The sequence below is a fragment of the Mesoplodon mirus genome (genome assembly GCF_964341445.2).
Source record: "Mesoplodon mirus genome assembly, chromosome: 2".
NCBI classification, from domain to species: Eukaryota; Metazoa; Chordata; class Mammalia; order Artiodactyla; family Ziphiidae; genus Mesoplodon; species Mesoplodon mirus.
In genome coordinates this window covers 221,662,545-221,687,038 of record NC_138977.1, presented here as the reverse complement: position 1 = coordinate 221,687,038, position 24,494 = coordinate 221,662,545, and the positions used below count along the sequence as shown (strand labels likewise).

General features: G+C 49.8%; 1 protein-coding gene across 1 annotated transcript in view; it reads right to left on the bottom strand.

Moving 5' to 3' along the window:
• Positions 1 to 24,494, bottom strand: part of BTBD16 (BTB domain containing 16) — a gene marked incomplete at its 5' end in the record, with an annotated part of 50,061 nt that overhangs the window by 9,330 nt on the left and 16,237 nt on the right. The window contains 8 exon segments of the mRNA XM_082643791.1: positions 8,048 to 8,167; positions 14,886 to 15,016; positions 15,796 to 15,865; positions 18,921 to 19,035; positions 20,325 to 20,414; positions 23,111 to 23,130; positions 23,662 to 23,987; positions 24,186 to 24,295. Of these exon segments, the coding sequence (XP_082499917.1) occupies positions 8,048 to 8,167; positions 14,886 to 15,016; positions 15,796 to 15,865; positions 18,921 to 19,035; positions 20,325 to 20,414; positions 23,111 to 23,130; positions 23,662 to 23,987; positions 24,186 to 24,295 (982 nt within the window).

The following is a 24,494-nucleotide window of genomic DNA, read 5'->3' as shown; positions in this document are numbered from 1 at the left end:
TTTGGATCACAGGAAGTGGCAGTGATGATGGCTGATTTGGACAGGTCACAGGTCAGCTCATGCATCGCCCAACCATGCTTGGGGTCCCTGAGCTTGGGCCCTGGAGTCAGACAGACCAGGTTCCAGTCCTGGGCCAGCCGGCCGTCAGCCGTGTGACCCAGCCTCCCCAAGCTTCCATCTCCTGTTCTGTCCGGGGGCACAACAGCCACATGTGCTTCCCTGGGTAGTCGGGAGAAGTAAAGGTGACAGAGCTTGTGATATGTCGGGCGCAGCTGCTGGTCCTAGTGGTACTCCGGGCTTCATGATTGCCACCGTTGTCCTCTCACCCCAAAGAAAGTGACCTGAACTTGAGCCGGTCAAGTGCATGGCCATGTTCTTGCTGGCGTTCATTATCGCTGCCACCCTCTAACTCGCCGGAGCCATGGGCCGCCTCAAAGGAAGTAAATGGTGGCCTCAGCTGCTGATTTTCTAAAATCCCAAAGCATCTGAGCAGTGTGGTCCAGTGCCTTGAACCAATGGGCGTAACCCTGCCCCTGGAGCCGGGCGGGTGGATGGCTGCAGAGCCAGGACACTGCCCGGGCCTCCCGAGAACAGCCCACGTGTTTCCATCTAACCCAGTTCAACTCCGCTGCTGGGCCACAGCATCTGGATTCTCTGGGCCAAGGATGAGCACGCTCACCTGATGTAACATAAAGCGGGGGAAGCTGGCTGCTGCGTCGGGACCTCTTTGCATGGCTGTTTGGTGGAAACAAAGGCTGGCATGGCTTCCCCGGGCGCTGAGCTCTGTTGTCTCTGCAAAGACTTTGGGTTTAGCACTGACTATTCTGGGACAAGCTTCAGGCCATGGTGTCTGCCTCCTAAAGTTCATGGGAAACCCTTGGGGCATGACCCCCTTAGGGAGGACAGTTCATAGGCCCTTGATACTGAAAGATACACCCAGGTCGGCTCTGGGTTCTGCTTGCAAGACCCTGGGGACAAATCCTCCCTTCTGACCTCCTGAAAGGCAGTGCCAGGAACAAGTCTCTGTCAGACTGGCACAGGTTGGCATTTCAGAGCTGCCATCAGCCACGATCTTCTTGCTTCCTCCAGCCTGTCACCTGTCAGAGTCATTTACCCTCTCAGACTCAGAGCCCCATTAGCCCAGCACTTCAAATTTTTGCCTTTTAAATACATACTCTAGAATTCTGACACGTGCTACAGCACAGATGAACCTTGAAGACATTGTGCTAAGTGAATTAAGCCAGACACAAAAGGACAAATACTATACGATTTCACTTATGTGAGGTTCCTAGAAGAGTCAAATTCACAGAGGCGGAGGTAGAATGGTGGTTGCCAGGGGCGGTGGGGACGGGCAGAGGGGAAAGGGGATTCATTGTTTAATTTGTGTGGGGTTTCAGTTTAGGAAGATGAACAAGTTCTGGAGATGGATGGTGGTGATGGTTGCACAACAGCATGAATGTACTTAATGCCCCTGAGCTGTACACATAAAAATGGTTACAATGGTCATTTTTATGTTATGTATATTTTACCACAATAGAAAATTAGTTAAAAAATTACTTTGTTTCTATGAAAAATATCTGAAAGAATAGTTTATATTTTAAAGTGAAGTTTGAAAAAAATTACACACTTGGGGGAAGGGAACACGGCTTTTTTTTAAAAGGTAACTCGGTGTGGAAGACCTGGACGCCTTCTGAAACCCAAGAAGCAGGAAACAACAATTCTGAATGTCGCTGCCACCACCATCACCTAGCAAATGTCACCGCCATTCAGGACGTCCTGCCAAGTGCTGTGCTGGGCCTTCCTTTTCTTTGAGTCAGAACGAACCTACATCAGACCCGATGAGGGGGTATTGTTAACCTCTGCAGCCAGTAAATGGCAGTAGTGGGACTCAGACTCAGGGCCGCTACCTGCTGACACACCTCATTTACTGAATGTGTTGTTTCTCTCTGCTTCCTAGATTGTAAACTCTGTGAAGATGGAGATTTTTGTCTGTTTTGTCTACTCTTGTATTCACAGCACCCTTTGCAGTGCCTGGTTCTCAGGCAAGGCAGCTTGCAATAATGTTAAGTGAATTAATTGGATGAATGAGCTGGTCCCTGCCAACTCACCAGGCTCAATCTTACCATCCCATCCCTCTGCTCACCCATACTTCACCTTTTAGGAATGCAGTTCCAGCCCAGTGCATGTGTGGGCATGCACACACACACACACACACCACACACACACGTACATGCACAGACCAGGCTATTCTATGCCAATTTTCCTGTGCTCACAGGGTCCTGTCTGCTGTTACCACGATTTTTTGTCAGGCCAAGTCCTCTGGGTCATTTGTCGAGACCCAGTCAATGTCATCTTGACTATGAAGATGAAGATGGTCCTGACCTTTGCCCAAAGGCAGAACTGCGTCTAGAAATTCTGTGTAATGATGATGCTACCTGCCCTTTGCAAGAGCCTCCTACACCCAGACACTTATATTCCTTGCGTTCCTCCAGAGTCTCCACTCTTACCCTTGAAGAAGACGTCTTGGGGCCACCCAGTTTGGGTGAAAAGCCAAGATGCCACATGAGGGAAGTGCAAAGGTAGTAAGGAATAGGAATCAATAATATTTAAGGACTTTGAAAAGAGGGAGGTTCAGCTTCCAGGGAGCCAAGCTAAAGCAGATAGGAGCACTGCTGGTCAGAGACAGAGAAGAAATGAAAACGGCAAGAAACACAAACACAAAAGAAATGTATCAACCTCCCTGCACAGGGCTCGGTGGAGAGATTCTGACAGAGAACAACTGAACCACCCTCACGTCCATGACTCATGGACTACTTCAAAACGAATGTTCTGGTAAAGAGATCAGAGTTGTCACACCAGGGGTGCCCAGTTTCATGATGACTCCATGGTTATATCTGCAAATGCCATCCATTAATCACAAGAGACACATGGCTGTGTGCCCGCCCTGGCACACAGCATCACAGTACATTTCCTTCAGACACCTGTGGGCTGGGATGCTCGGAGTGCAGGGCATGGCTGGGCCGCTCTCCTTGAAGGCTCCCCTCATTTTATATATGGGAAGGTGGTGCTGGGTTTGTCGGGGCGGTGCTCACCCACACAGCCGGCACATGCTCTCGTTCTCTCTCCAAGCAGCTCAGAGAAGGAATCTGTCCAGTGCACAGGTGAGATCCAGGAAGGCTTCATGGAGGAGTCCTTGGCCAGCTCCATAAAAGCTGGGTCAGATTTGCACGGGGCATAGGAGAAAGGAGACTCTGCTGCAGAGGTCAGGGAAATCTAATAGTTGGGATGGTGTGGAAATTGGATTCACTGACTGCTTTCAATGACCTCTTTCTGGTGAGGTTGCTGGAATCCACCCTTGCAGTGTCTGAAAGGGACCCATTTAGGGATTAACAAATCAGCTAAGGACTAGAATTACAGGTCCGTTCATGACTTGCCCTTAACTCGAAGACCTCAAAGTAAAAGGATGTGTCTGACGATCTAGGAGCCCCAGGTCCACCCAGCTCCACCACCAATTTGCAAAAGGTGCCCAAGTAAGCCCCTTACCATCCCTGCATGGATTTTACAGACACACTGTTGAGTGAAAAAATCCAGACCTTTAAAAGTCTATGCTATAAGATTCTATTTAAAATTCAGAAGCAGCCAAGACATCTCCATAGTAAGAGAAGCCAGGATACCCGTTCACCTTGGAGTGCGAGAGGTAGTGACTGAAATAAGACACATTAGGGGGCCTGTCAGGTTCTGTTTCTTGGTCCGAGTGCTGGTTATACAGGTGTGTGTACTTTGTGGAAATTCACTGAGCTGTTCACTTAAGGTTTGTGCACTTTGCTGTATGTGTTTTATATTTTGATGAAAAATGTACATTAAAAAAAAGTGCCGGAACTTCCCTGGCTGTCCAGTGGGTAAGACTCCACCTTCCAATGCAGGGGGTGCAGGTTCGATCCCTGGTCCGGGAGCTAAGATCCCACATGCCTCAGGGCCAAAAAAACAAAACATAAAAACAGAAGCGATATTGTACCAAATTCAATAAAGACTTTTAAAATGGTCCATATAAAAAAAAAAAAACTTAAAAAAAAAGTGGAAAATTTGCCTGTCTCTGGCTCTTCTCCATTTGATGAATTTTTACAGCCCCCCTGGACTTCTCAGACTGCTAAGTGGAACGAAATGATGACTTCCTCTATGGACGAATGAAGGCGATGGTTTTGTTTACATTTTTTTGTTTTTCTTACAAGGAAATGTTAAATTTAATTCTGGACAGCCTATTTGTATTTCTAAATTAACCACTGCCAGGAAAACAGGTGTGTGTGTGTGTGTGTGTGTATACACACATGCATGTTCCCTTTCTATACTGATGTATTTAGACAACAATGAAAATAAGCTTTGAAGATGTTCTTAAACATGGAGCTAGGCAGAGAAACTGCTCCTTTCACTGTCCATCGGTGCCCCTGGCACAGAGCATATGCTCAATAATTATTTGTTGAATGAATGAAAAAAAATCAATGAATAAAAGAATACAGATGAGTAGAAAAGGCTTGGACATATGTCTTAATTTGCAGGTACAGTGGTGCTGAAGGAGTTAACTATTCAAATACCTTCCCTCCTAGCTCAAGATGTTGCTAAGACAGCTGAGAAAAGGAGTATTTGATCTATTTTACTCAATTGCTGCTCTAAACCCTCCTTTTTGGATGCTGGGCCAGCCAAGGCCACACCCAGCATTGCAGCTCAGCCTCATCCCTGGTCGGTCTAACATTCGGGCAGCTTGTCCCGCTGCCACCACATTATGAAAGCACAATCCCATTTTGCAGGTCCCCGTATGGTGATGGTCCACTCTGATCTCTGTTCCCCCACCTTGGAGATACCTTATAAACCACTCTGTCATTTCAGTTATTTCATCAACAGATGAAACTTTAAAAATTAGGCCAAACAGCCAACTTCCTTGGTTCTCATACACAAGCCTGTGTACTGTCTCCCAGGGTCTGCTCACCTTCTAATGCTCCTGGAATGTCCCTGTCAGTGGCTGTGGAAACTTCCTTGACTAGCTGTTCCCTCCGTCTTCACTGAACTGTGGAGCTCAGCTCCTCGGTGACTCAGTTCCGGCCCAGGCTGACCGTGACTTCCCACACTTCCACCACTTCCACCCCTTCCACCACTGGAGCAGAGATGCCTTCTTGCAGCCCAAGCCCTCAGGCCAGCAGCTCTGAGGCTCAGCCCCAGGGATCCTCAGGCCAACACAGAACCTGGGCACCACCGTTGCCCCCTCCCATGTCTAGCGTAAGCATCACCAAACTATCGAGACATTATTTCTCACTGAGCTTCGAGAAAGCCTTAGAACTCTGCCTAGTCTCGTCCACCAAACAGGCCCTACCCATCAGTAAAAATGGAAACTTGTCTGCCATCCCTCCTGTTTCGAGCTGCCGCAGACATGGTGTTCTCTGAATTTGGCATCTGCATGGTCAGACCCATTTCTCAGCTGAGGCAACCCAGCTCTGTAGAAAGGTTTGATGGAATTTCATCGTTCCATAAGCTGTTATGTGCTCAGCACGGTGCCAGGTGAGCTGGGGATGCAATAAAGGATCGTAAACCCTTCCTACAAGCCGCTCACGGCCTACCCAGAGAGACAGAACGTGTGCACCCACCAAGCTGTTCGTGAGGGCCTGGCTGGCAAGGCTCCTGGGGAGGCCCCGCCCTGGATGGACTGAGAAGAGGAGGCGGAGCAGGCTGGGGTGAGGGGAGCCGGGGCAGCAAGTGCCGATCCCTCGGCTAAGGAGTCCCTCGGGGACTCAGGGGACAAGCACTTGGCAGGTGGAGGCCATTGACCAGGGAGCACCTTAGGGGTGCCCCTGTTCTGGGGCAGAAGAGTAAGCTGGGACGGGAGGCGAACCACCCGCAATCCTCAAGATGGACCACGGTCCTCAAAGTCGGAGGTGGGCCTGGGCGACCACGGAGCGGAAGAGCATCTGAGTTCCAGACTGTCTCATCTTTTCTCCCAAGGGGACACCAAGCCTGCTGGAGGGAGGGAGAGGGAGTGAGGGAAGAAAGGACGTAGGGCAGGACTCAGAGAACACGGCTCCAGGGAGAGGACACCATCCCAGCTGGTCAGCTTGGGCAGCGAGACCATTTGGAGACACACGAATGGTTTCCAACACGGGAAACCTTGCAGGCTCCGGGGGGCTGCGGGAAATGCGTGCAGAGGGCTGAGGTTTGGGGTCAAAATGGAATCAATGTCGATTCAGGAGTAATGCAGAAGCTACAATGGGAAGGAACACCCGAGGATGGGGGGAGTCTTGGAGACCCCAGCTCAGGCAGGTCCAGGAAACCCCGCTTTCAGGGCCACATGCCTTCGCCCTCTCACTCCCACTTGTTTCTCTCACAGTAAAAACACAGTTCCAATGAATCACCCACATTCTAGCTCATTTCCTATCTCCCAGTTCTAGACATTTCCAGTAGGAGAGCTAACCTGGTGCCAAACAGCGACTTTTCCTGGTGTGCATGACTCATCAGAAAAAGTGTCTCTTGGGCTATTAAAAGAGTGGGAGAGGGTGTAGCTAAGACATTTGGGTTCAAAGCAAATTATATAGAAACTAAGCAAGGACATGTCATTCTGGCAATGAACTTTGCTTTCCCCAAATAACGAGACAGGAAAAAGGGGCTCTTTACTTGACATGGTGCACAGATGTTCCAGAAAAGGATTAACTGCTTCAGAATAATGCAAGCAAAACTTGGCTTAAACAGGTCGATGTGCTGATGAACATGTGGAAGATGTGTTTATCCGCTAAAGTCACATGTGCAAAAGAAAAGGAATCTCTTGACTTCCTTCAATGCACCTTATCTTGCTTGGAAGCCCCCGTCCCTGCTGATATGGGGAATAGAACATAAACCTGATTATGAAGGTAAGCCTGCCCACCTAGGGCGGATCCTCCCGGCAGTGTCTTTGGCTACAGGGCCATCACACTCTGCAACCAGCTTGGATGATGCGAGTGTATTTACAAAGTTTTAATAGAAGCTAAAGAGACACCAGATGGATTACTGCTTTCACCCTCACCCCCACCCTGTCCCCCAGACCCATGCTGCCACAGCTGACATTGCCAGTGGGGTTGAACAGACAGAAAACACAGGCAGAGGAGGACACAGGGAGGGGAAGAAGATGCACTGCCAGGCAATTTTAGAAGTAATTGGCTAACAACATCACTGAACCTAGAGGCATCCTCAGGATCTTTCTATACACTATGCCCAGGGATTCACGACTGAACCAGCTGCAGCGGGCACAAGAGAGAAACCCTCCCTGCCATCCTAGGAATGGGCAGCAAAGTGTCTTGGGATTTGGCAGGTCTGGGTTCAAGTCAGGCTCCATTCCTTATCACTTGTATGATCTCTGACAAGGTATTCATCTCTACTTCAATTTCCTCATCTGTAAAATGGGAATAATAAAACCAGCCCCTGAGTACTAGGTAGATTAAATGAGATTACAAATAGAAAGTGTCTATCAGAATTATTGCATTTAGTAAGCATAATTAAATGGTGCCCATTCTTATACTGTAATTGTTATTTTTCACTTAAATGTTGAGATATATAACTTTTAGAATTTATAAATTGAGAGATTCTAAGAGACTGGATTAATGCTATGAAATCTTTGTACATTCAAATGCTTTTTCATTTGTCCAGAAAATTCAGGATGTTATATGCTAACTAGTGAAATATAAATGAGAAAGATCTGGTCTGATTTAGGTACATTTTAAGTATGAAATTTTTAAGGCCAGTATGGTATGGTAATTTTCCTGAATAAAAGCATACCTTTTGCATCATGTCTTTCCCTGGACACAGAACACGTGCTCAAAGGCACATGACTATCTCATATTATAACACCTATTATTCACTTTTTCAAGTAATCTAGTGGTTCAAAGTTATCCCATAATCTTAGATCCCATAAGAAAACTGCATTCTATGCACTCTGAATGATGCTATGAAAAGTAATATCACTGATGCTTTCCCCCATGATATTATGAACAAACAGTGTATGTACTGTTCATCAGTCAACACTAAGTCACGCTACCTGCTAAAAAATGAGAGCACAGTTGCGTACATCGGAATTGTATGAGTTTTGTCGTTTAGTTGCAAGTAGACCCACAAAAGAAGTGTTTTCAGAAGGTGAAACTCGCTAAAAGTAAACAACCTGGCCAAAATAAAAGATTGAGAAGTAATTTTAGGAACAGCCAAAACCACACTGTGTGTAAAAAACTGAAAAATTAAAAGTGAGTTTAGGAAGGAGGCGATACCACCCTGAGTCTGTAGGTGGACGCACATAGAGAGATATCGAGTGACTTGCTCAGGGTCACTCAGCTGGTAACCTGCATGGCTGGACCGTGAACCTCAAGTCACCTGTCACCACCAGAGCCTGTGTCTTCACCCACTGGCTGTGCTGCTATTAAACAATGGCCATCACTGAATGAGCTCCTACCAGGAGACAGAGTTCCCAAGGCGTTTCCGTACTTTTTAAATTTAATTCCACACAACAACCCTGCAGAGTTGGGATATATTCCTTACTTTTATAGATGTGGAAATTGGACTGACCCTACGTTTATTTAATAATTTAATGTTTTGTTCATCATGGGGTTTTTTGGTATTAATTCTCACTGTAAAATATTGCATTAAAATACATTTTATCTCAATGACTGAGGTTTTTCGTGTCCCTTAAATTTTGCACCTGAGGTGAGTGCCTCACTGGTCATATTCCAGTCCCGGCCCTGACTGAGGGCTGAAATGTGAATAACTTATCCAAAGTCACACAATTCTGAGGTCAGACCTGGGCAGGGGTCACTTCTGCCCCAAACTGGCTGTGGAACCTCCTGCAGGCTGCTTACTGGCCCTGCAGCTGCAATTCCCTCTTCTGTAACACAGTGATTATAGCAGTTGCTCACAGGATACTTGTGACGGCTATGTGAGGTGACATGTCGTATGAGTTTCCTATTGCTGCTGTAACAAATTGCCACAAACCGAGTGGCTTAAAACAACACAAATTTATTATCTTATTGTTCCAGAAGTCCTAAGTACAAAATGGATCTCACTGGGCTAACATCAAGGTGTGGGCAGGGCCGTGCTCCTTCCTGAGGGTCTAGGGGAGAATCATTTCTTTGCCTTTTCCAGCTCCTAGAAGCCACTGGCATCCCTTGGCTTGTGGCTCCTTCCTTTATCTTTGAGCCGGCGGCACAGCATCTTCAAAACTCTCTCTGGTTCTAACTCTTTCTCCTGCCTCTCCCACATTGAAGAATCCTGTGATTACACTGGGCCCACCCGGATTATCCAAGATAACCTCCCCATGCCAAGCTCATTCAATTAGCAACCTTAGTTCCATCCGAAAACTCAATTCCCCTTTGCCGCGCAACCTAACATATTTGCAGGTTCCAGGGCTTGGGATGTCGACGTCTTTGGGGGACCATTATTGAGCTGACCACACATAGAGCGGTGCCTGGGCACAGTAATGGGCTCAGGGGGCAGCAGCTCTGACTCCTGCGTGGCAGGGCTCTGAGTGGCCCACCGAGAGGTTTGGGTCCTGGCTCCAGAGCCTACACTGTGCCTGCAGCAGCACGAGACATCTCATCAAGGAAGAAGGGAGGAGGAGGATTGGGTGTTGCCCTCCATGGAATCCACTCTGTAAAGGATGTTTCCCAGGCAGCTCCTCTAAGAGCCACCGATGACTTGCTTCTCTGAGTCATTTCAATGTTTCTTAAACCCATTGATATTTTCTGTCTCTGACCACGGAGATGCACCCTGGCTTCAAAATATATCATAGCCTCTTCAACCACCACTTTAGTGGTCATGGTGGGTGGAAGCCAAGCTAAACCGTGACGCTAAAGGGCAGTGGGAATGTCACTCTCCCACCCCTCTCACTATGTCTGGACACAGGAGAACGGTCTCTTTCCTCTTATTTTTTTTTAGGCACCTACAATGCGTGGGCTTTGACTCTGGCCAGACAGTGACCAAATTTGTCACTGTCTGGGCAATAACGGTGAGCCAAGGGGGAGACATCACAGAATCACTTGGTATGATGTCCCCACAAGGAACTCTTCAACCACTGCTGGGCTGGGGAGCTACATGTCTTCTGGTGCAGAACCCATGCTTGAGGTCCTCAAGCCCAGAAGGTTCTCTGAGATCATACCAAAGAGGAGCTTACCAACACAAGGGGAGTACTTGGGAGCTCCATGAATCAGGACCCTGGTTTTACTTTTAGGATGAAGGGTAATTACTGAACTAAAGCCCTCTGTCTTTAGGCCAAGTATTAGTACCCTAAAGTATTAGTTCCTACAGGAAATAATCATGCTGAGGACATTCAAACATATTTTCATTTACCTAAGAGCTCTGATGATCTGAATCAAGACGGAACTCACAGAGATCCTAAACTTCCCTCCAACACAGGCGACCATCTGGGCTGTTCTACATGTGCTTATTGGGGCTCACAAGTAGTCATTGGGATGTAACTGGTGTAAAAATGTCTTTAACAAGACATTGTCCTCTATTTTTATTGAGAAAACTGTGTATAAACAATAAAGATCTCCTTCTGAATGCAGACCATAGAGAAAGCCGTGCCCAAGTGATCAAGAAAATATGAACAAGGATGTCCATTGCAGCTCTGATTGTCATCACAAAAATGAAGCAAACTAAAACAAAAGGCCATTAGGAAGGGAATGAAAATACTGTTGTCTATTCATTCATCAGAGCCCTGTACAACAATTAAAATTTAAAATGCTAATTAGGTACATACATATCAATACAGAGAGAACACGTCGCGTGATGTTAGTGAACAGAGTAAGTTGCAGGAAGTCACAATCACTGCAATCACTATGAGAAAGTTGACTTGAAATTTAAACCTTTGCAAAACCATACTGTGCATTATTTTTGCATGTACATATATGTAACAAGAATGTAATCTCATGGACTGGATTCACACAAATCCTCCACTTTAGGGAGGGAGGGAGGCCAAGAGGACGGAAGGGGAATAGGGCTGGGCGGGGAGTTGGGCGGAGCACACAGCTGACTTCTGCTTCCCTGGCCATGTTTTCTTTCTTAACTTACGACAAAATGCTACCATCTGTTCATCTGGGGAGGTGGGTCCAATTGTGCTTTGCATTATCCTCCTACCTTGGTAACTTTTTTAATAATCCCTACATTTTTAATAATCCTTACATAATCCTTTATAGTAATCCACAATCCTTTTATAATCCTTACATTTTTAAAAATCCTTATATTTTTATAATAAGGACATGGAAGGTCCTTACAATAAGGACCTTCCATGTCCTGATTGATCTTGACCATCGATAAGGAATAAGAAAGCCTGGAGAAGAGCACACTAGTGGGCTGGTACTGGGTCCAGCCCATGACCCACAGGCATGGAGGCCACTCAGACCTGGGGTCAATTCCCAACCCTCTTGCTGCATGGCAGAAGCAATCCTTTCACGTCCTATAATCTCCATTCCGCGGGGGAAAACATGAGGATACCTCCCTGGGTTGCTGTAAGAATGAGACCTGAAAACCCACTCAGCCTGTTCTGTATACCCCAAGTGCTTCATAATTGGTAGGTATTGTTGTTATTAGCCAGAGAAGCATTAGCTGCAGAAACTACTGTTTGAGAGGGCTGCCCAGTGGTGTTCCAAATGCCGTGGAGGAGACGGTGGCTTTTCTCAGGGAGTTCCTGAGCCCTCAAGACTCTTTGCATCACAGACAGGAAGTCTGGGGGTGGTGGGACACGTGCCCGCCTGGTTTGCAGGGCAGCCTTTCGTGCAGGTAGAACTAGACAGCCCTCTGAGTCCTCCATTCTCCTAAGTCTACAAGGAGCTTGGCTTCCAGAAAAACAGAATTTAGAATGAAGTTTTCATAATATTAGAGTGAGTGAAACAGGGTCACCGAGTGGTGACCTTTAAGGAGAAAACTGACTGAAAACCAGAGGCCCAGGAGGTCAGGGAAACTGTGTGCTTTACCACAGGTCATTTACAAGATGGAAAGAAAACTCAAAGGAAGATGAGGTCAAAGGGACTTCGGATGGGGAAGGTGAATGGCCTTGAAGTTGAAGCACCTGCTGAGACAGATGTTGTTCCGAAAAGGCTTAGAGACCCAAGCATCATGCCCACGAATGAGGGGTGGGTCCCAGTCTACCCTAAGTGGGGCTGAGGGACTCTCCATCCCTGACCCCCGGCTGGCCTTTCCACACAGATGCCCTGGGGCCATGTGACTTCCCAGGACAACCCAGTGTTCGCTGAGTTCTGTTTGCTGGGAAACCTGGCCTCTGTTACAAATGAGGAGACGGTGCAGCAGTGAGGGTGGGACCTGGACCTTGGAGACGGGAGCCCTGAGCTCGAGCCTAGCCCTGTCTTTTATCATCCCTCTTATCTTCGGGACAATCATTGTACCTACCGCACAGCACTGTGGGGATTAAAAGGGACGGTGCACACAGCACAGCACACACCCAGAAGTGCTCAGTAAAAGTTAATTCACCCGAAGGTCCTTTCTTAAGCAGGTGTGGTCCGTGGTGTCAGGCCCACCAGCCACTAAGATGAGGAGCCCAAGCCCGGTAAATTTCTAACCATCTCCCGGGGCACTGGGTGTGGCCCAAGGCCCCTCTTTACATGCCCTCTGTTCCCCACCTCCCTCCAGCTTCAAGGCAGCTGGACACCAACCAGGTGAGGAGAGTTCACCTCCGAAGACAAGACGGCAGCATGAGGTCCAGGAGCTGAGGGCCTGGTCCCTCCGGGGCACATGCGCTGATGACATGCCCGAGGCCTCACAGGCTCTTCCCTCCCTCCAGGTAGCCCGGCACTATCTGTGAAGACAGACGGCTCCTGGGGTAGAGCCAGAGAAGCAGGACCCAGTGTCCACATCAGTCATGTCTCCCCAAACCTGTGAGTCTAGACGCTTGACACGTAACGTTCTTGACCTCTTGTCCTGCCCAGCCAGCCTTTTCTAGGGCGTATCCCATCGCTAACATTCTGGTTGTGGTCAGACATTCTTTTTCCCTTCCTTGGTTAAATGTTACCGGGGTGAGACAACTCAGTCTTTCCAAGGGAGGGACAGTGTCATGAAAAGTCTAAGGGCTGTCATGTTTATCTTTTCTTCAAGGGTTGCACAACCTTTGCTCCATGAAGGGTGGGGCGCATGCACTTGTGGAAAAGCCATGGAGAGCAGGGCAAAATGACCCTGGGAGCCCCCGGCTCCCCCCTGCCAGGGCCTAGCATTGCTCTTGGGGCCCAAGTTCCTGAGGTCTTCGTAGATAATACAGACATTCGAGGTATCCCTCAACACCAGAACCCAGAACGTTGTTCTACCAACCTCACTTCCCTGTAAGTCTGAGGGCATTGCAAGCTACTGAGTCAATTCAAACCAACAGGAGAACAAATCCTTCCAGGTCTAATTCTTGAAATCGGAACGCTTTCCACCACACATGCATGAGGAAACATCTATTTCCTAATATACCATCACAATTTTTCGTAGAATTTTGTCTTCAGTTTTGTAATTCACCCAAAGGGAATACCATCTTGGTAACTTGGCAGTGGGTATCAAGAGCCTTTTAAAAAGTCCCCCAAAGACACAACAATTAAATGCAATACGTGTTCCTAACCTGATCCTGCAATGGAGGAAAAAAGATGCTATAAAGGATGGTGTCGAGGCAATGCATCACATTGTGTAAGGTATCACCTCCATGTCAAATTTCCTGAAGTTGTTAACCTCATTGGGATTATAACAGAAAAATTCTCTTTACTAGGAAATATACATTGAAGCATTCAGGGGTAAGGGAACATGATATATGCAACTTGCCCTCAAAGGGTTAAAAAATGTGTGTTAATAGATACACACACAGATGCAAATGATAAAGCAAACAGGACAGAGACTGAACGAAGCAGGGTAAAGGGTACTGAGATATTCTTTGTACTTTTCTTGTTATCTAATTTGTTTGAAATTATTTTCAAATAAAATATTTTTTTAAATACTAATAAAAACAAAGTCCTTTTGGCTTAGTAATTTCACTTTTAGGAATTCACTGTGGGAAAATAATATGAGATGAAAATAAATGTACGTTGAAGGATGTCATGAAGGTACTATTTATATCAATGAAATACTGGAAATAACCTAAAAGGCCAGGCACTAGCCGGAGTCTAAGGAAAGCCCTGTGGTTGCCACATGGGTAACAACAGAGCAGCCGGATCGGCAGAGCCAAAGCCCCCTGGGTTAAAGATGCGACTGGAAGACCCTGAGTTAGAGGTCCCTGTGCTGGTCCAGATGAGAGGCCTGGAAGGTTGGCTTCTGGCTGGTGCCCACGCAGAGGCCCACAGAGATGAGTTGCGCTTGTGCGGGAGGATGAAGCGGTCCCCCAGGGGCTTGAGCAGCTCGTCAAGGAACACTGGGTGGGGGGTGCAGTAAAGGGCGGGGCGTGCAGTAAAGGCCAGGGCACCGTGAGTTGGGTTTCAGCCTTAATTGTCAAAAAGGTCACACCGGCAGTGGAATGTCTGAGTCTAGAGCTGTTCAGGGCTGGAGATAGAAACTGATTTCGGGGTGAGAGCTTTTTCCTTTTTCCCTTTTCCCTGGTTTCCAAATTTTCCACAATGAATGTGTCTTAATATTGACAGAGTCTTAAAAAGTTATGTAGGCAATTAATTAATTACCAGCTGGGTAATGAGACAGCGGGAGCCCCGAGGGTCCCTACTCTGATGAATAGCACCCCTCCCCATGCCCGAGCACAGTACCCACGTTGGGCCCCCCCGAGGCCAGGCTGTCCAGGAGGGACGGACGTTTGGGATGGGGAAGGCACTGCACACTGGGCATGTCCAGCAGGGGTGTGGGTGCAGGCCCCCCTAGCACCTCCCTCCCCCCATCCTAGGGGCAGCTCGCCGGGAGCCAGCTCTCACCTGGGGGACCTCAGCACTTTGTGCAGCAGCTCCTGCGGGAGTTCCCGGAGGTGGATCTGTGTCCCCACCAGAGGGACCAAGTTCATCTCCATCCACTTCTCGCAGGCAGTGGTGAGCGGCTCTTCTTTGTACTGCGAAGGCTGCGAAGGCAAGAAAAGCGCATGGAGAAAGGAGTCCCTGAACTCGCAGCGCCCTCTGCTGGAAGGCGACGATGCTACACGCGTGCTCTCGGGAAGGCCGTGCTGCAGCCCTGCTCAAAGCGCTTCTTCAAAACATAAACTGCAGCAGATAACCCACGTTATCTGAGAGTCTGCTATGCTCAAGGCACTGCACTAGGTTGATTCAAATCAATCCTCACTGCTACCCTAGGAGGTCGCTTCATTATTATTCCTATTTTACCGAGGGAAAAACTGAGGCTCCAAAATTCCTGCTCTTGCCTGAGGTCACACAGCTAGGTAAGTGGTTTGACCACAGGGCTTGCAAGCTGAAATCTCTGAACTGAGGGCTGTGACTGATCACAGACGCTCCCCCCCACTTGGGTCTCAGTTTTCTCCTCTGATAATGAGAGTGTTAGATTACGTCATTTACTGCCAACCCTGACACCCTGACTGAGCCCAGGGGGCGACAAATTTCCCTCAACCCCGCCAAGAATGTCCTGGAATGTTGTCTGCTGTTTTGGCAAGAAACGCTGACTTTCCCCTCCCCACCCCCTCACCCCCCAGATTAAAGCTTTTCTACCTTTTGGAGTGCTAAAATATTCTTTTAAACATAAACTGATTTTTAAAGATTGTTCACTTGGCACTGTTAGGTTGGTGCCATCAGATTTTTTGGAGCTGGGCCTGAAATCCCAGAGTCTGGGTGCTCCTGAGGACCCCCCAGGTGCCACGTGCCCTGTCCAGGTTGCTCTCACCTTGCAGCCGGCCAGGTAGAAGTTCTTGATGGTGCCCGGCGTGAGTCCGTTCATCATCGTGGTCACACACCTGCAGAGAGACGACTGCTGCTCCTGGAGGCCCCCAGGCTGCTTTTAGGGAAGTGGGCAGTCCCAGAGGTTTTACCTCAACTCCGCACCGGCAGCAGAGACCTTTCAGGGAAGGGAAGGAAAAGAGCCTTATTTTAGGGATGTGGACATTTGGCTGGAGGACAAGACCAGCAAGGCTTGTTGCAAAGAGCTCTGGGCTGAGGGAGGTGAGGCCTAAGGTCAAATCCTTCTGAAGGAAACAACGTAGCCTTGGCACCAGGGAGAAGTATTACTGTTTAGAGATTAAGCACCTAAAGGTGCCTTACTGAGTTTTAATTTTAGCCAGGGTGACCATTTGTTTGTCCCCCAGCTGGAGGTATTTTCTTCCTGTACAGACCATTGCGGAGCTGTAGAGGGGCTCCCAGTCCTGTTCCTCTCTGTACGAGAGTAGATTCAAAAAGCAAGTTTCTGATGAAAATCTCCGTCCTTTTCACGACTAGGCCTCATTTACTTGCTTCACTTACTCATCAAAGATCTATTTACTGAGCACGTACTATGTGCCAGGCACCCTGCGAGGCCCTTGGGTTACAAAGAATAAAGCCAGTGGGTCCAACACATGTTAAATAAACATTTAGACATGTAACCACATTATTACAGTTGTGTTCAGGGTTAAAAAGTCAAAGAACAAGGTGCCATAGGAATGTGAAAAAGGGGGAATCTGACCTGGTGGGGGGATGATCAGAAAAGTGACAGTTAAACCTTGAAGGAGGAGAACAAAGAACTGTTCAGACCAGGAATTGGGAGACCAGCATTCCAAGAGGAAACAGGATGTGCAAAGGCCCTGAAGCAGGGACAGGGGCCGTACTTTGAAGGAACATCAAGGAGATCCCAGATGCAGTACAGTGAGGGGGAGCAGGACTAGGAGATGAGCTGGGGTGGGCAGGGTGTGTGGTGGGGTGGATATGCTGGGTTAGAGTTTCAGTGACTCACCTGTCACAGCTGAGATTAGTCTCCAGCGCAATTTTCTTAAGGCATGTTCGTGTCATCAAACAGGGCACCAGAGAATAGCTACTGAGCTCTCATACAGAAGCAAAATCTTGAACTCATTATTACTCAGTGGTTATCCTAAACTCAGTTGAGATACATGTTGCTCTTGGACAAAGGCTTCAAGGATATCTGGTAAGTCTTGCACATATTCTAAAATGTATTCTTCAATTAAGCCAGGTCAGCAGAGCTGGGGAGCTCATTACCACCAACACCCACACCCCTGAAGAATAGCTTTTACTCAGTTGCATTTTGAAGTGAAGACTTTGCCAATATCAAGAAAGAACATTATTAAATTTATCGTTGCACCCTGTGTAACCCGCACGCACACACTTCATCCCCTAGAGATGGGCGGCCTCAAGTGTGCGTGATTCAGACTCAAGCAGCCATCTGGGTGATTTTGCAGTGGCTGGGGGTTCAGCCAAGATGACCTTTGGGATCCCATCCAGCACCTGGATTTGTGATGCTATCAGAGTGACCCGGGGCATTTCTGTTCACGCGTGCGCGCGTGCGTGCGCACGCACGCACACACACTGCCACACAGTTGGCAGGGGTGTGGCTTGCACTGCCACACCCCTGCCAACTGTACCATCAGCCTCTCAAAGGCAGGCGAGACCCAGCCCAGCTGTGTGCCAGACCCGCCTGGCTCCGGCCTCGGATTCCAGCCCCACCACAATTATCTGTAGAATCTCGGGCAGGGCCCATCAGCCCCAGGCGAGCCTAGGTTTGTTCATCAGTGGAATGATAGGCTTGGCTCAGTACCCAGAGCCCTCCCTGCTCCGGCATTCAAGACAAGGCATGTGAAGGAGGAAGGAAATGAAGAATCTGCCATTCTTGGTTCCACCCCAGATAAGCCAGGGCTATGGTTCCAGAAGGAAGATGGGGCTTTGAATCTGGGCCTCCCGTAGGGCAGCTGAGGCTCACAGACAGAAGGTGGCCAGATGCCCCACTCCAAGAGGGAAGGTGGCCTTCCAGGTTTGGGGCCAGAGTTATCTTCCAGCACAGCACCAGGAAATAGCCGCTCAGAAATGCGTGCGTGCAGAAGCTGTGATTTAGTGGTGATTATCAGTCACAAGGTTATGTGGAGCTGAAGTCACGTGACACACATGGGAGGGGAGTGGGGGTTCTCAGAAAACCCAGACTTTACCCCATCACCTGCAGGGTCAAGGCCAGACTCCTTGGTTCTCCCCGAGACTCTACACGACCTGTCCCTGCCTGTGACGGCGGGCCTCCCATCTCTCACAGCCAGCCACCCACCCCATAGTCTGGCCAGGCCGACACACTGGAGTGCCTTTTCAAGACTGGTCCCCTCCGCGTGTCTTCTGTGGCCACGTCCAGGCCTCTGAAAGCCTGCGTCCCTGGGTTCACGGGGCATCTGCATCCCCAACGAGGCTTCGAAATGCTCCAGATTGAGGATCTGGCCCGAGTCATTTCAGGTGCCCCCAGGAATGAGGCACCAACTCAAAAAAATCTCTGGGATTGAATGTGGCTGTATGGATTCTGTAGAAAGTGAGTTGAAACCTGCAAGGTCCCTGGAAGAGATCCTGACCCTGCCTTTTACAGAGCAGCTGATGTCCCCTCTGGGCTAAGATGGGATGTTCATTCATTCATTTATTCATTCATTCATTCATTCCCTCAAATGAAGAAACTGAGGCTTAGGGTGGTGAAACAAGTCAGGCAGAGCAACCCTGCCCTAAATCTCCTCTCTGTTGAATTGCATCAGGAATTTGGAACTCGAAGAGCGATAAGATACCACCTCTGTGTTCAGGACGTGAGTGCAGTAAGCACACATCCCTGAAAAAGCCCAAGAGAAGGGACAAAATATTCTAGAAGAATTAATCCCATCAGGGCTTTTCCATTTGGTTCATTTACCTTCCATAAGCATTAATGGCCGACTCAAACTTGTGTTCTATGCAAAGAAACCCCAGATGTCCCAGCCCACGGAAGAGGGATGCTCCATGAGCTGGGCCAGGAGGGCCCCTCTGGATCCCACCTGGGGCTGGCCCTGGCCGCGCCTTGCCACGGTTCCTTACCTTTGGAACAGGTGGCGGAACTGAAGAATGTGGGCTACAGCCAGCACGCCCAGCACGTCGTCCACGCTCACCTTTACCTCGCACAGGTAGAGACTCTTCAGGGCCACGGCGAGGGCTGGGGAGGCAGCATTGAGGGCCAGCATGGGGCTCTGCAGCCCCGCATCCCTCACGCACAGGCACCCTCCCCGCTGGATGAGGGTCCCTGAGCTGGGGGTCGGGGATGCATTAGACAAAACGCAACGGCTCTGACCTGGGCGCAGATGCTGCCTGGGCTCCCAGCCCCCCAAAGCAGTTGAGGATGAAGCTAAAGAACATGGAGCTTCTGTGAAAGAATCTCCTGTGAGCCTGTCCTGAGCCCGTGCCTCAGGGGTTCTGCCCTAACCTGGGGTCTGTGGCCTGTGCGGGGAGGTGGCTACCCCAAGGTGTGCACAGTGCTGTGTGCATGAGGTGTGTTTTGTGTTCTCTGGAGATGACATCATTACAGCGGGTTTTCCTCAGAGTCTGGGATCTTCAAAAAGGTTAAGGACTCCTGGGACGAGCCAGGATACATTTGCTAGTCCGTGGACTCAGCTTATTCCGAGTTCTACCTGATCCCCAGCAGCGCTGTAGTGCAGTCGCATGGGCTCTGAGGACAACTGGTGTGGATAATTATTATGTGGAGAATTTCCTGATGGCACGTGACAGCACGGTGCGTTAACACCTGTTAACAGGTGTGTCTAGGTGGCCGGGATGGGATGGGGAGGGACTGAGCCCAAGGGAGGCCCCTGGGGCAGGTCTCTGCTGCCAGCAGCCAGCCAGGGAGGGGCCCTGGTGGGAAGGGGTGGGTCAGTGTTGCCTACGGACAAGCGTGGGCCTGAGGGCTTCCCTGGGCATCTGCGCCCAGGAAAGCAGTGACACCTTCCCTGGGTCTGTCTGGGTGGCCCGCCTCTTCCTCCCTCCTCTGCATTCCTCACTCCTCTGTACAAGGACGGGGACCTCTCTTTAGCAGAATTCCCCCTTCTTTTATTTCCCCACCGTGTGCCAGCCTCCTTCCCCTCCGCCCTGCGCTGCTTGGCTATTTTTTTTTTTTTTTTTTTTTTTGCGGTACGCGGACCTCTCACTGTTGTGGCCTCTCCCATTGCGGAGCACAGGCTCCGGATGCGCAGGCTCAGCGGCCATGGCTCACGGGCCCAGCCACTCCACGGCACGTGGGATCTTCCCGGACCGGGGCACGAACCCGTGTCCCCTGCATCGGCAGGCGGACTCTCAACCACTGCGCCACCAGGGAAGCCCTGCTTGGCTATTTTTAACAAGGAGGCACTGAACACTGTGTGCCTCCAGTTTGGGGTGTTTTGTTTGTTTTTCAAATCTGAGAGGCAGTTTGTTCAACGACACTCTCAGAATACGAGGACAGGTGCACGTTACCAGCTTCGGTGACCAGAGGGTCATTGATCTTCAAGGAAACGATCGTCTTCTTTACGGGGCGTTGTTCTTTAATCTTCCCAGGCAGCTGAGCTAGCGAAGGGAACAGGACGAGGACCCACAGGTGTGACAGCCACAGTGACCTGTGCAGGTACAGCGTGCGGCCCCACGACTACTCACGCAGCCTTGATCTTGGCGTGGATCACGCTGTATTTTGTTCATTTTTGTTTGCTTGTTGGTATAGTGGATGCATTGTTGAAATGATTATTTCTTTTGAAATAGTTGAAGACTCACAAGAAGTTGCAAAAATAGTACAGAGAGTTCCCGTGTCCCCCTGGGCCAGCTTCCCCGATGATCTGACACAGCCACTGTGACTGTCAAGACCGGGACAATGATGCTCAGACTGATACAGACTCCCCTCCCCCTCTCTCTCCCCCCCTCCCCCCTTCCTCTCAGGCTGTGAGCAGTGAGAGGGCCAGGGGTGGGCCTCCATCATCTCTGCGCCCTGAGCACCTAGCTCAGACTTGGCACCAGGCAAGAGCGCAAGGACCATCAGCTGAAGGATGAGTGTGGGACCAGGCGTCCTCCCAGCGGCTCCTGAGACTTTGCCCCACGGAGCTCCAAACAAAGGGCCCCCGCCACAGAGGGCTTCCAGGAGGAAGGGAAGGGGCACCCTGCATCACCGCCAGCCTCCACTATCCACTCAGAGTTACTCTGAAATGTGAGTTACGACACACGGTGCCCTCGGGTCTCTAGCGGCGTCCCATGCCTTTGGCACGAAGCCAGAGCCCCTCCAGCGGCCCCAAGACCCTCCCACTAGTCTCCAGTTCACCAGGTCCCAAACCTGCCTCTTCGTGGTTTGTTGCCCAGGAGATTTGTGGAGCTCCCTCTCTTCCCCATCAGGGGCCCGCCTGACCCTCTGCTATGGAAGGGAGCTCCACACCACCACCTCCCCCCATACTGGCTTTATATTCCCTCCTGGACCAACCACCTGCCAATACACCGAGTATCTGTTGGTTTACGATTGGCTGGGCAGGCACACTGGACGGTGAACCTGCCATCCCACCTCAGGCCCCGCACAGTCTTGCACACACTGGCACTCAATAAGTATTGGCCCAATCGATGGATGAATGGATTCCATGGCCAGTGAGCTCAGGGTGCCAGGTCATGCAAGTGACAGGAGTCAGGAGCCCAAAGTAGGTCACAATTTGCAGCTACAAAGAATGCAGAAAAAAGAGAACAAAGGTCCACTTCCCTCAGGCAAACAAGACCATCGAGCCTTCCCTCACCACGTTCTTGGCACCTGGCCCTGTTCAGGCTCTCATTCAGCCAGTGTTTATTGAGCACCTACTAAGTGCCAGGCCCTGTTCCGGCTCTGGCTCACTTTCCTCCCCTGGATCTCTGCACAGCCTCCCCTCTGCCCGCTCCATTCTGTCACTCACCCCCACTGGGGGCAGGAAACAAGAGGATGCTGGCAAGTGCCTGACACGTAGCGGGTATTCAGGAGGCATCGTTAGGATCATTATGTATCACACGATTTCTCACGCTTTATCGTCACTTCAGGTGGGCTCGTCTGTCCCCCACCCCCCGACATTAAGTTCCTAGCACAATGCCTGGCACAAGTTAAGTACTGAACAGCTCTTGAAGGGAGGAAGGAATATTATCAGCTAGGTCAGAGTACGTGGAAGACAGTTTCTGTAAGTAAAACTTCACAATCTGGTAGGAAAGTGATAATTTGATCATACGCCTCTGAGGTGCCCCCAAACCAAAGTGGTTTGTTTTTAGTAAAAGAGGGTCGTTTGCTTTTGGATCCTCCTAGAGAATAAACACATGCTGCTATGGTACAGCCGATCCTGGACTCTGGGTGGAATGAACATGAACGTGAGTGGCTGGGACAGCCCCGTGTGGCCAGCACAGGGTTGCTCCAGGGGAGCTGTGTCTCCTCAGCACCCACCACTCCAGGGCTTGGTCAGAAACTTTCTCTGCTGCTCACTCCAGGAGAATGACGCTCATGTTCTCAGGAACAGAAAAGCAATAACTGTGAGATGCGTATAGAAACCATCATCGAAGGCACATGAAGGGCTGGGACTGTACCCACTGAAAGCCTTGGAGACACGAGTCCCAGGGTCTGACACAGTTGGTGGTGCTTGCAGGGGAGACCCCGGGAAGCTGTGACAGCCCAGGCACTGAGGTTTCATCCCTGCACGTGACCTGATGTCCCCCAGCCGGGCCCAGCCTCTAGCAGGGGGCTTGGATTAGAGCAGCTGTTTTAGTAGGGCCAAATCTAAGTGGGACCATTCTAGACTTACTAAAAACATGACAACTCCATTTTTCCCTTCCATATTCTCTTGATTTTCATTGTACTCACTGTCTGGACCCCAGTGGCCTTTCACTGGTTGCCCAGGAAGAGCTGTGATCTGGGCACAGGGGCCATGGGAGAAAGAGCTCGGTCCCACGTTTGAAGACACTGGGACAAAGGCTCAGGAAGATCATAAGTGTGAAGCCTGTTACAGTTCTATGGGGATGCCACGGCCTGCTCTTGGCTCCCAGCTTGGCCGGGAAGAGCTGAGTCAGAGGCTCTGTGGCCGGGAAGATGCCGGCAGGCAGCCAGGCTCTGTCTTCCGACTGGGGGCTCCGGCAGCCTGTCTGGCTCCAGAATATCAGAGCTTTACTGCCACGTCCTGGAAATGTAATCCCATCCTGACTGGCATGCTGGCTGCTTGGGAGACCTTGAATGTTCCATGGCACCTGCTTATGAGCTGTCTGGAGGTGATGCCAATCTATATTACCTGAGAAGAAGTTGGCAAGGCTGCAGGAGAGGAACTTATGGGACAGATAAGGGGCAGCTGGGGATTATTAAGATTCAAAAAAAGAGAAAAAGGAAGACGTGACCTAAATACTTTTGGGTATGAGGTGGCGTTAAGAAAAGAGAAAGAAAAGGAAAAGAAAAAATGAAATTGATGTACACTTGTAAACCTCCAACCAGCACACTTAGAGCCAAACAAGCCACAGATGTCAGAACTATGCCTTCTTTCTAGAAAGCCCATCAGAAGACTCAACACAACCCCCTTTCTCTTCTCAAAGAAGTAGGGAGGGCCTCCATCATAGCTGGTGGACAAGAATGGGTTATTATGAGAACAGAACTGACATTTACTGACCGCTCACTATGTGCCAGGTGTTGTTCTAGAACTTCACACCTGTTACCTCCTCCACAATGAAACACGATAAGAACCATTATCCCATTTTATAGCTGAGCAGACTGAGGTTAATCCTGTAATGAGATCACACCATGAGCCTTGGTCTTAACTGCCAGAGTGACCGTGGTCCCCAAACAGATAACCGAACGCCAAGCTGGGGCCTCTCTAACCAGAGAGCCCTTGGGGGTCCTGCTCTGGGTGAGAACGTACCTTGCAGAAGCTTCTCAGGGTTTGCGTTGCCCCGGGCCAGGGCAATCATGTAAAACTTGATCAAGGTCTCGGACTGAAAAAGCTGGGGTGGATGGAGTTCCCATCTGAAGCCAAGACATTTGAGAATCACACCTGAGGAGAGGAAAGGATGCTGAGCAAACATTTTAACGACCCCCCGACCTGAAGATGCTTTCACTCTTTTTCCCACGTACTCTCTGTCCATCCCATTATCGAGCAAACAAGGGGGCAGGCGGCTTCGCTAGGAACAAAGTGACAGCCACGGGGAGCTTCCTGGCTCCCAAACGGATCCGATGGGCACAAGGTAACTTAGAAAGCAGTAAACGTCCACCAGAGCTGCCGACCAACAGAGGCACACAAGCTGCCCTCCAACTTGGGGACTGGAAAAAGCTTCGTGGGGCAGGGACGCTGGCTGTGACACTCTTGGAGGGGGCCTCACCTTGCCTCCCCCATTGCAGTGTTTCTTAGCCTCGGCACTGTTCGTATTTGGAGCCAGATAATTCTCTGTGGAGGGGTCTGTCCTGTGCTGTAGGACGTTTAGCAGCATCCCTGGCCTCCACCCACTGGAGGCCAGTATCACCCGCCCCACCCAGGAGTTGTGACAACCCAAAATGTCTCCAGACTTTGCCAAGTGTCCTCTGGGGAGCAAAATTGCTACCTGGTCCCCTGTTGAAAAATACTGGGCTGTTAGTGTCTAATTATTACCCACCTGAATGTCATAGAAAAAACCCCATCACCAGGGAGCGGA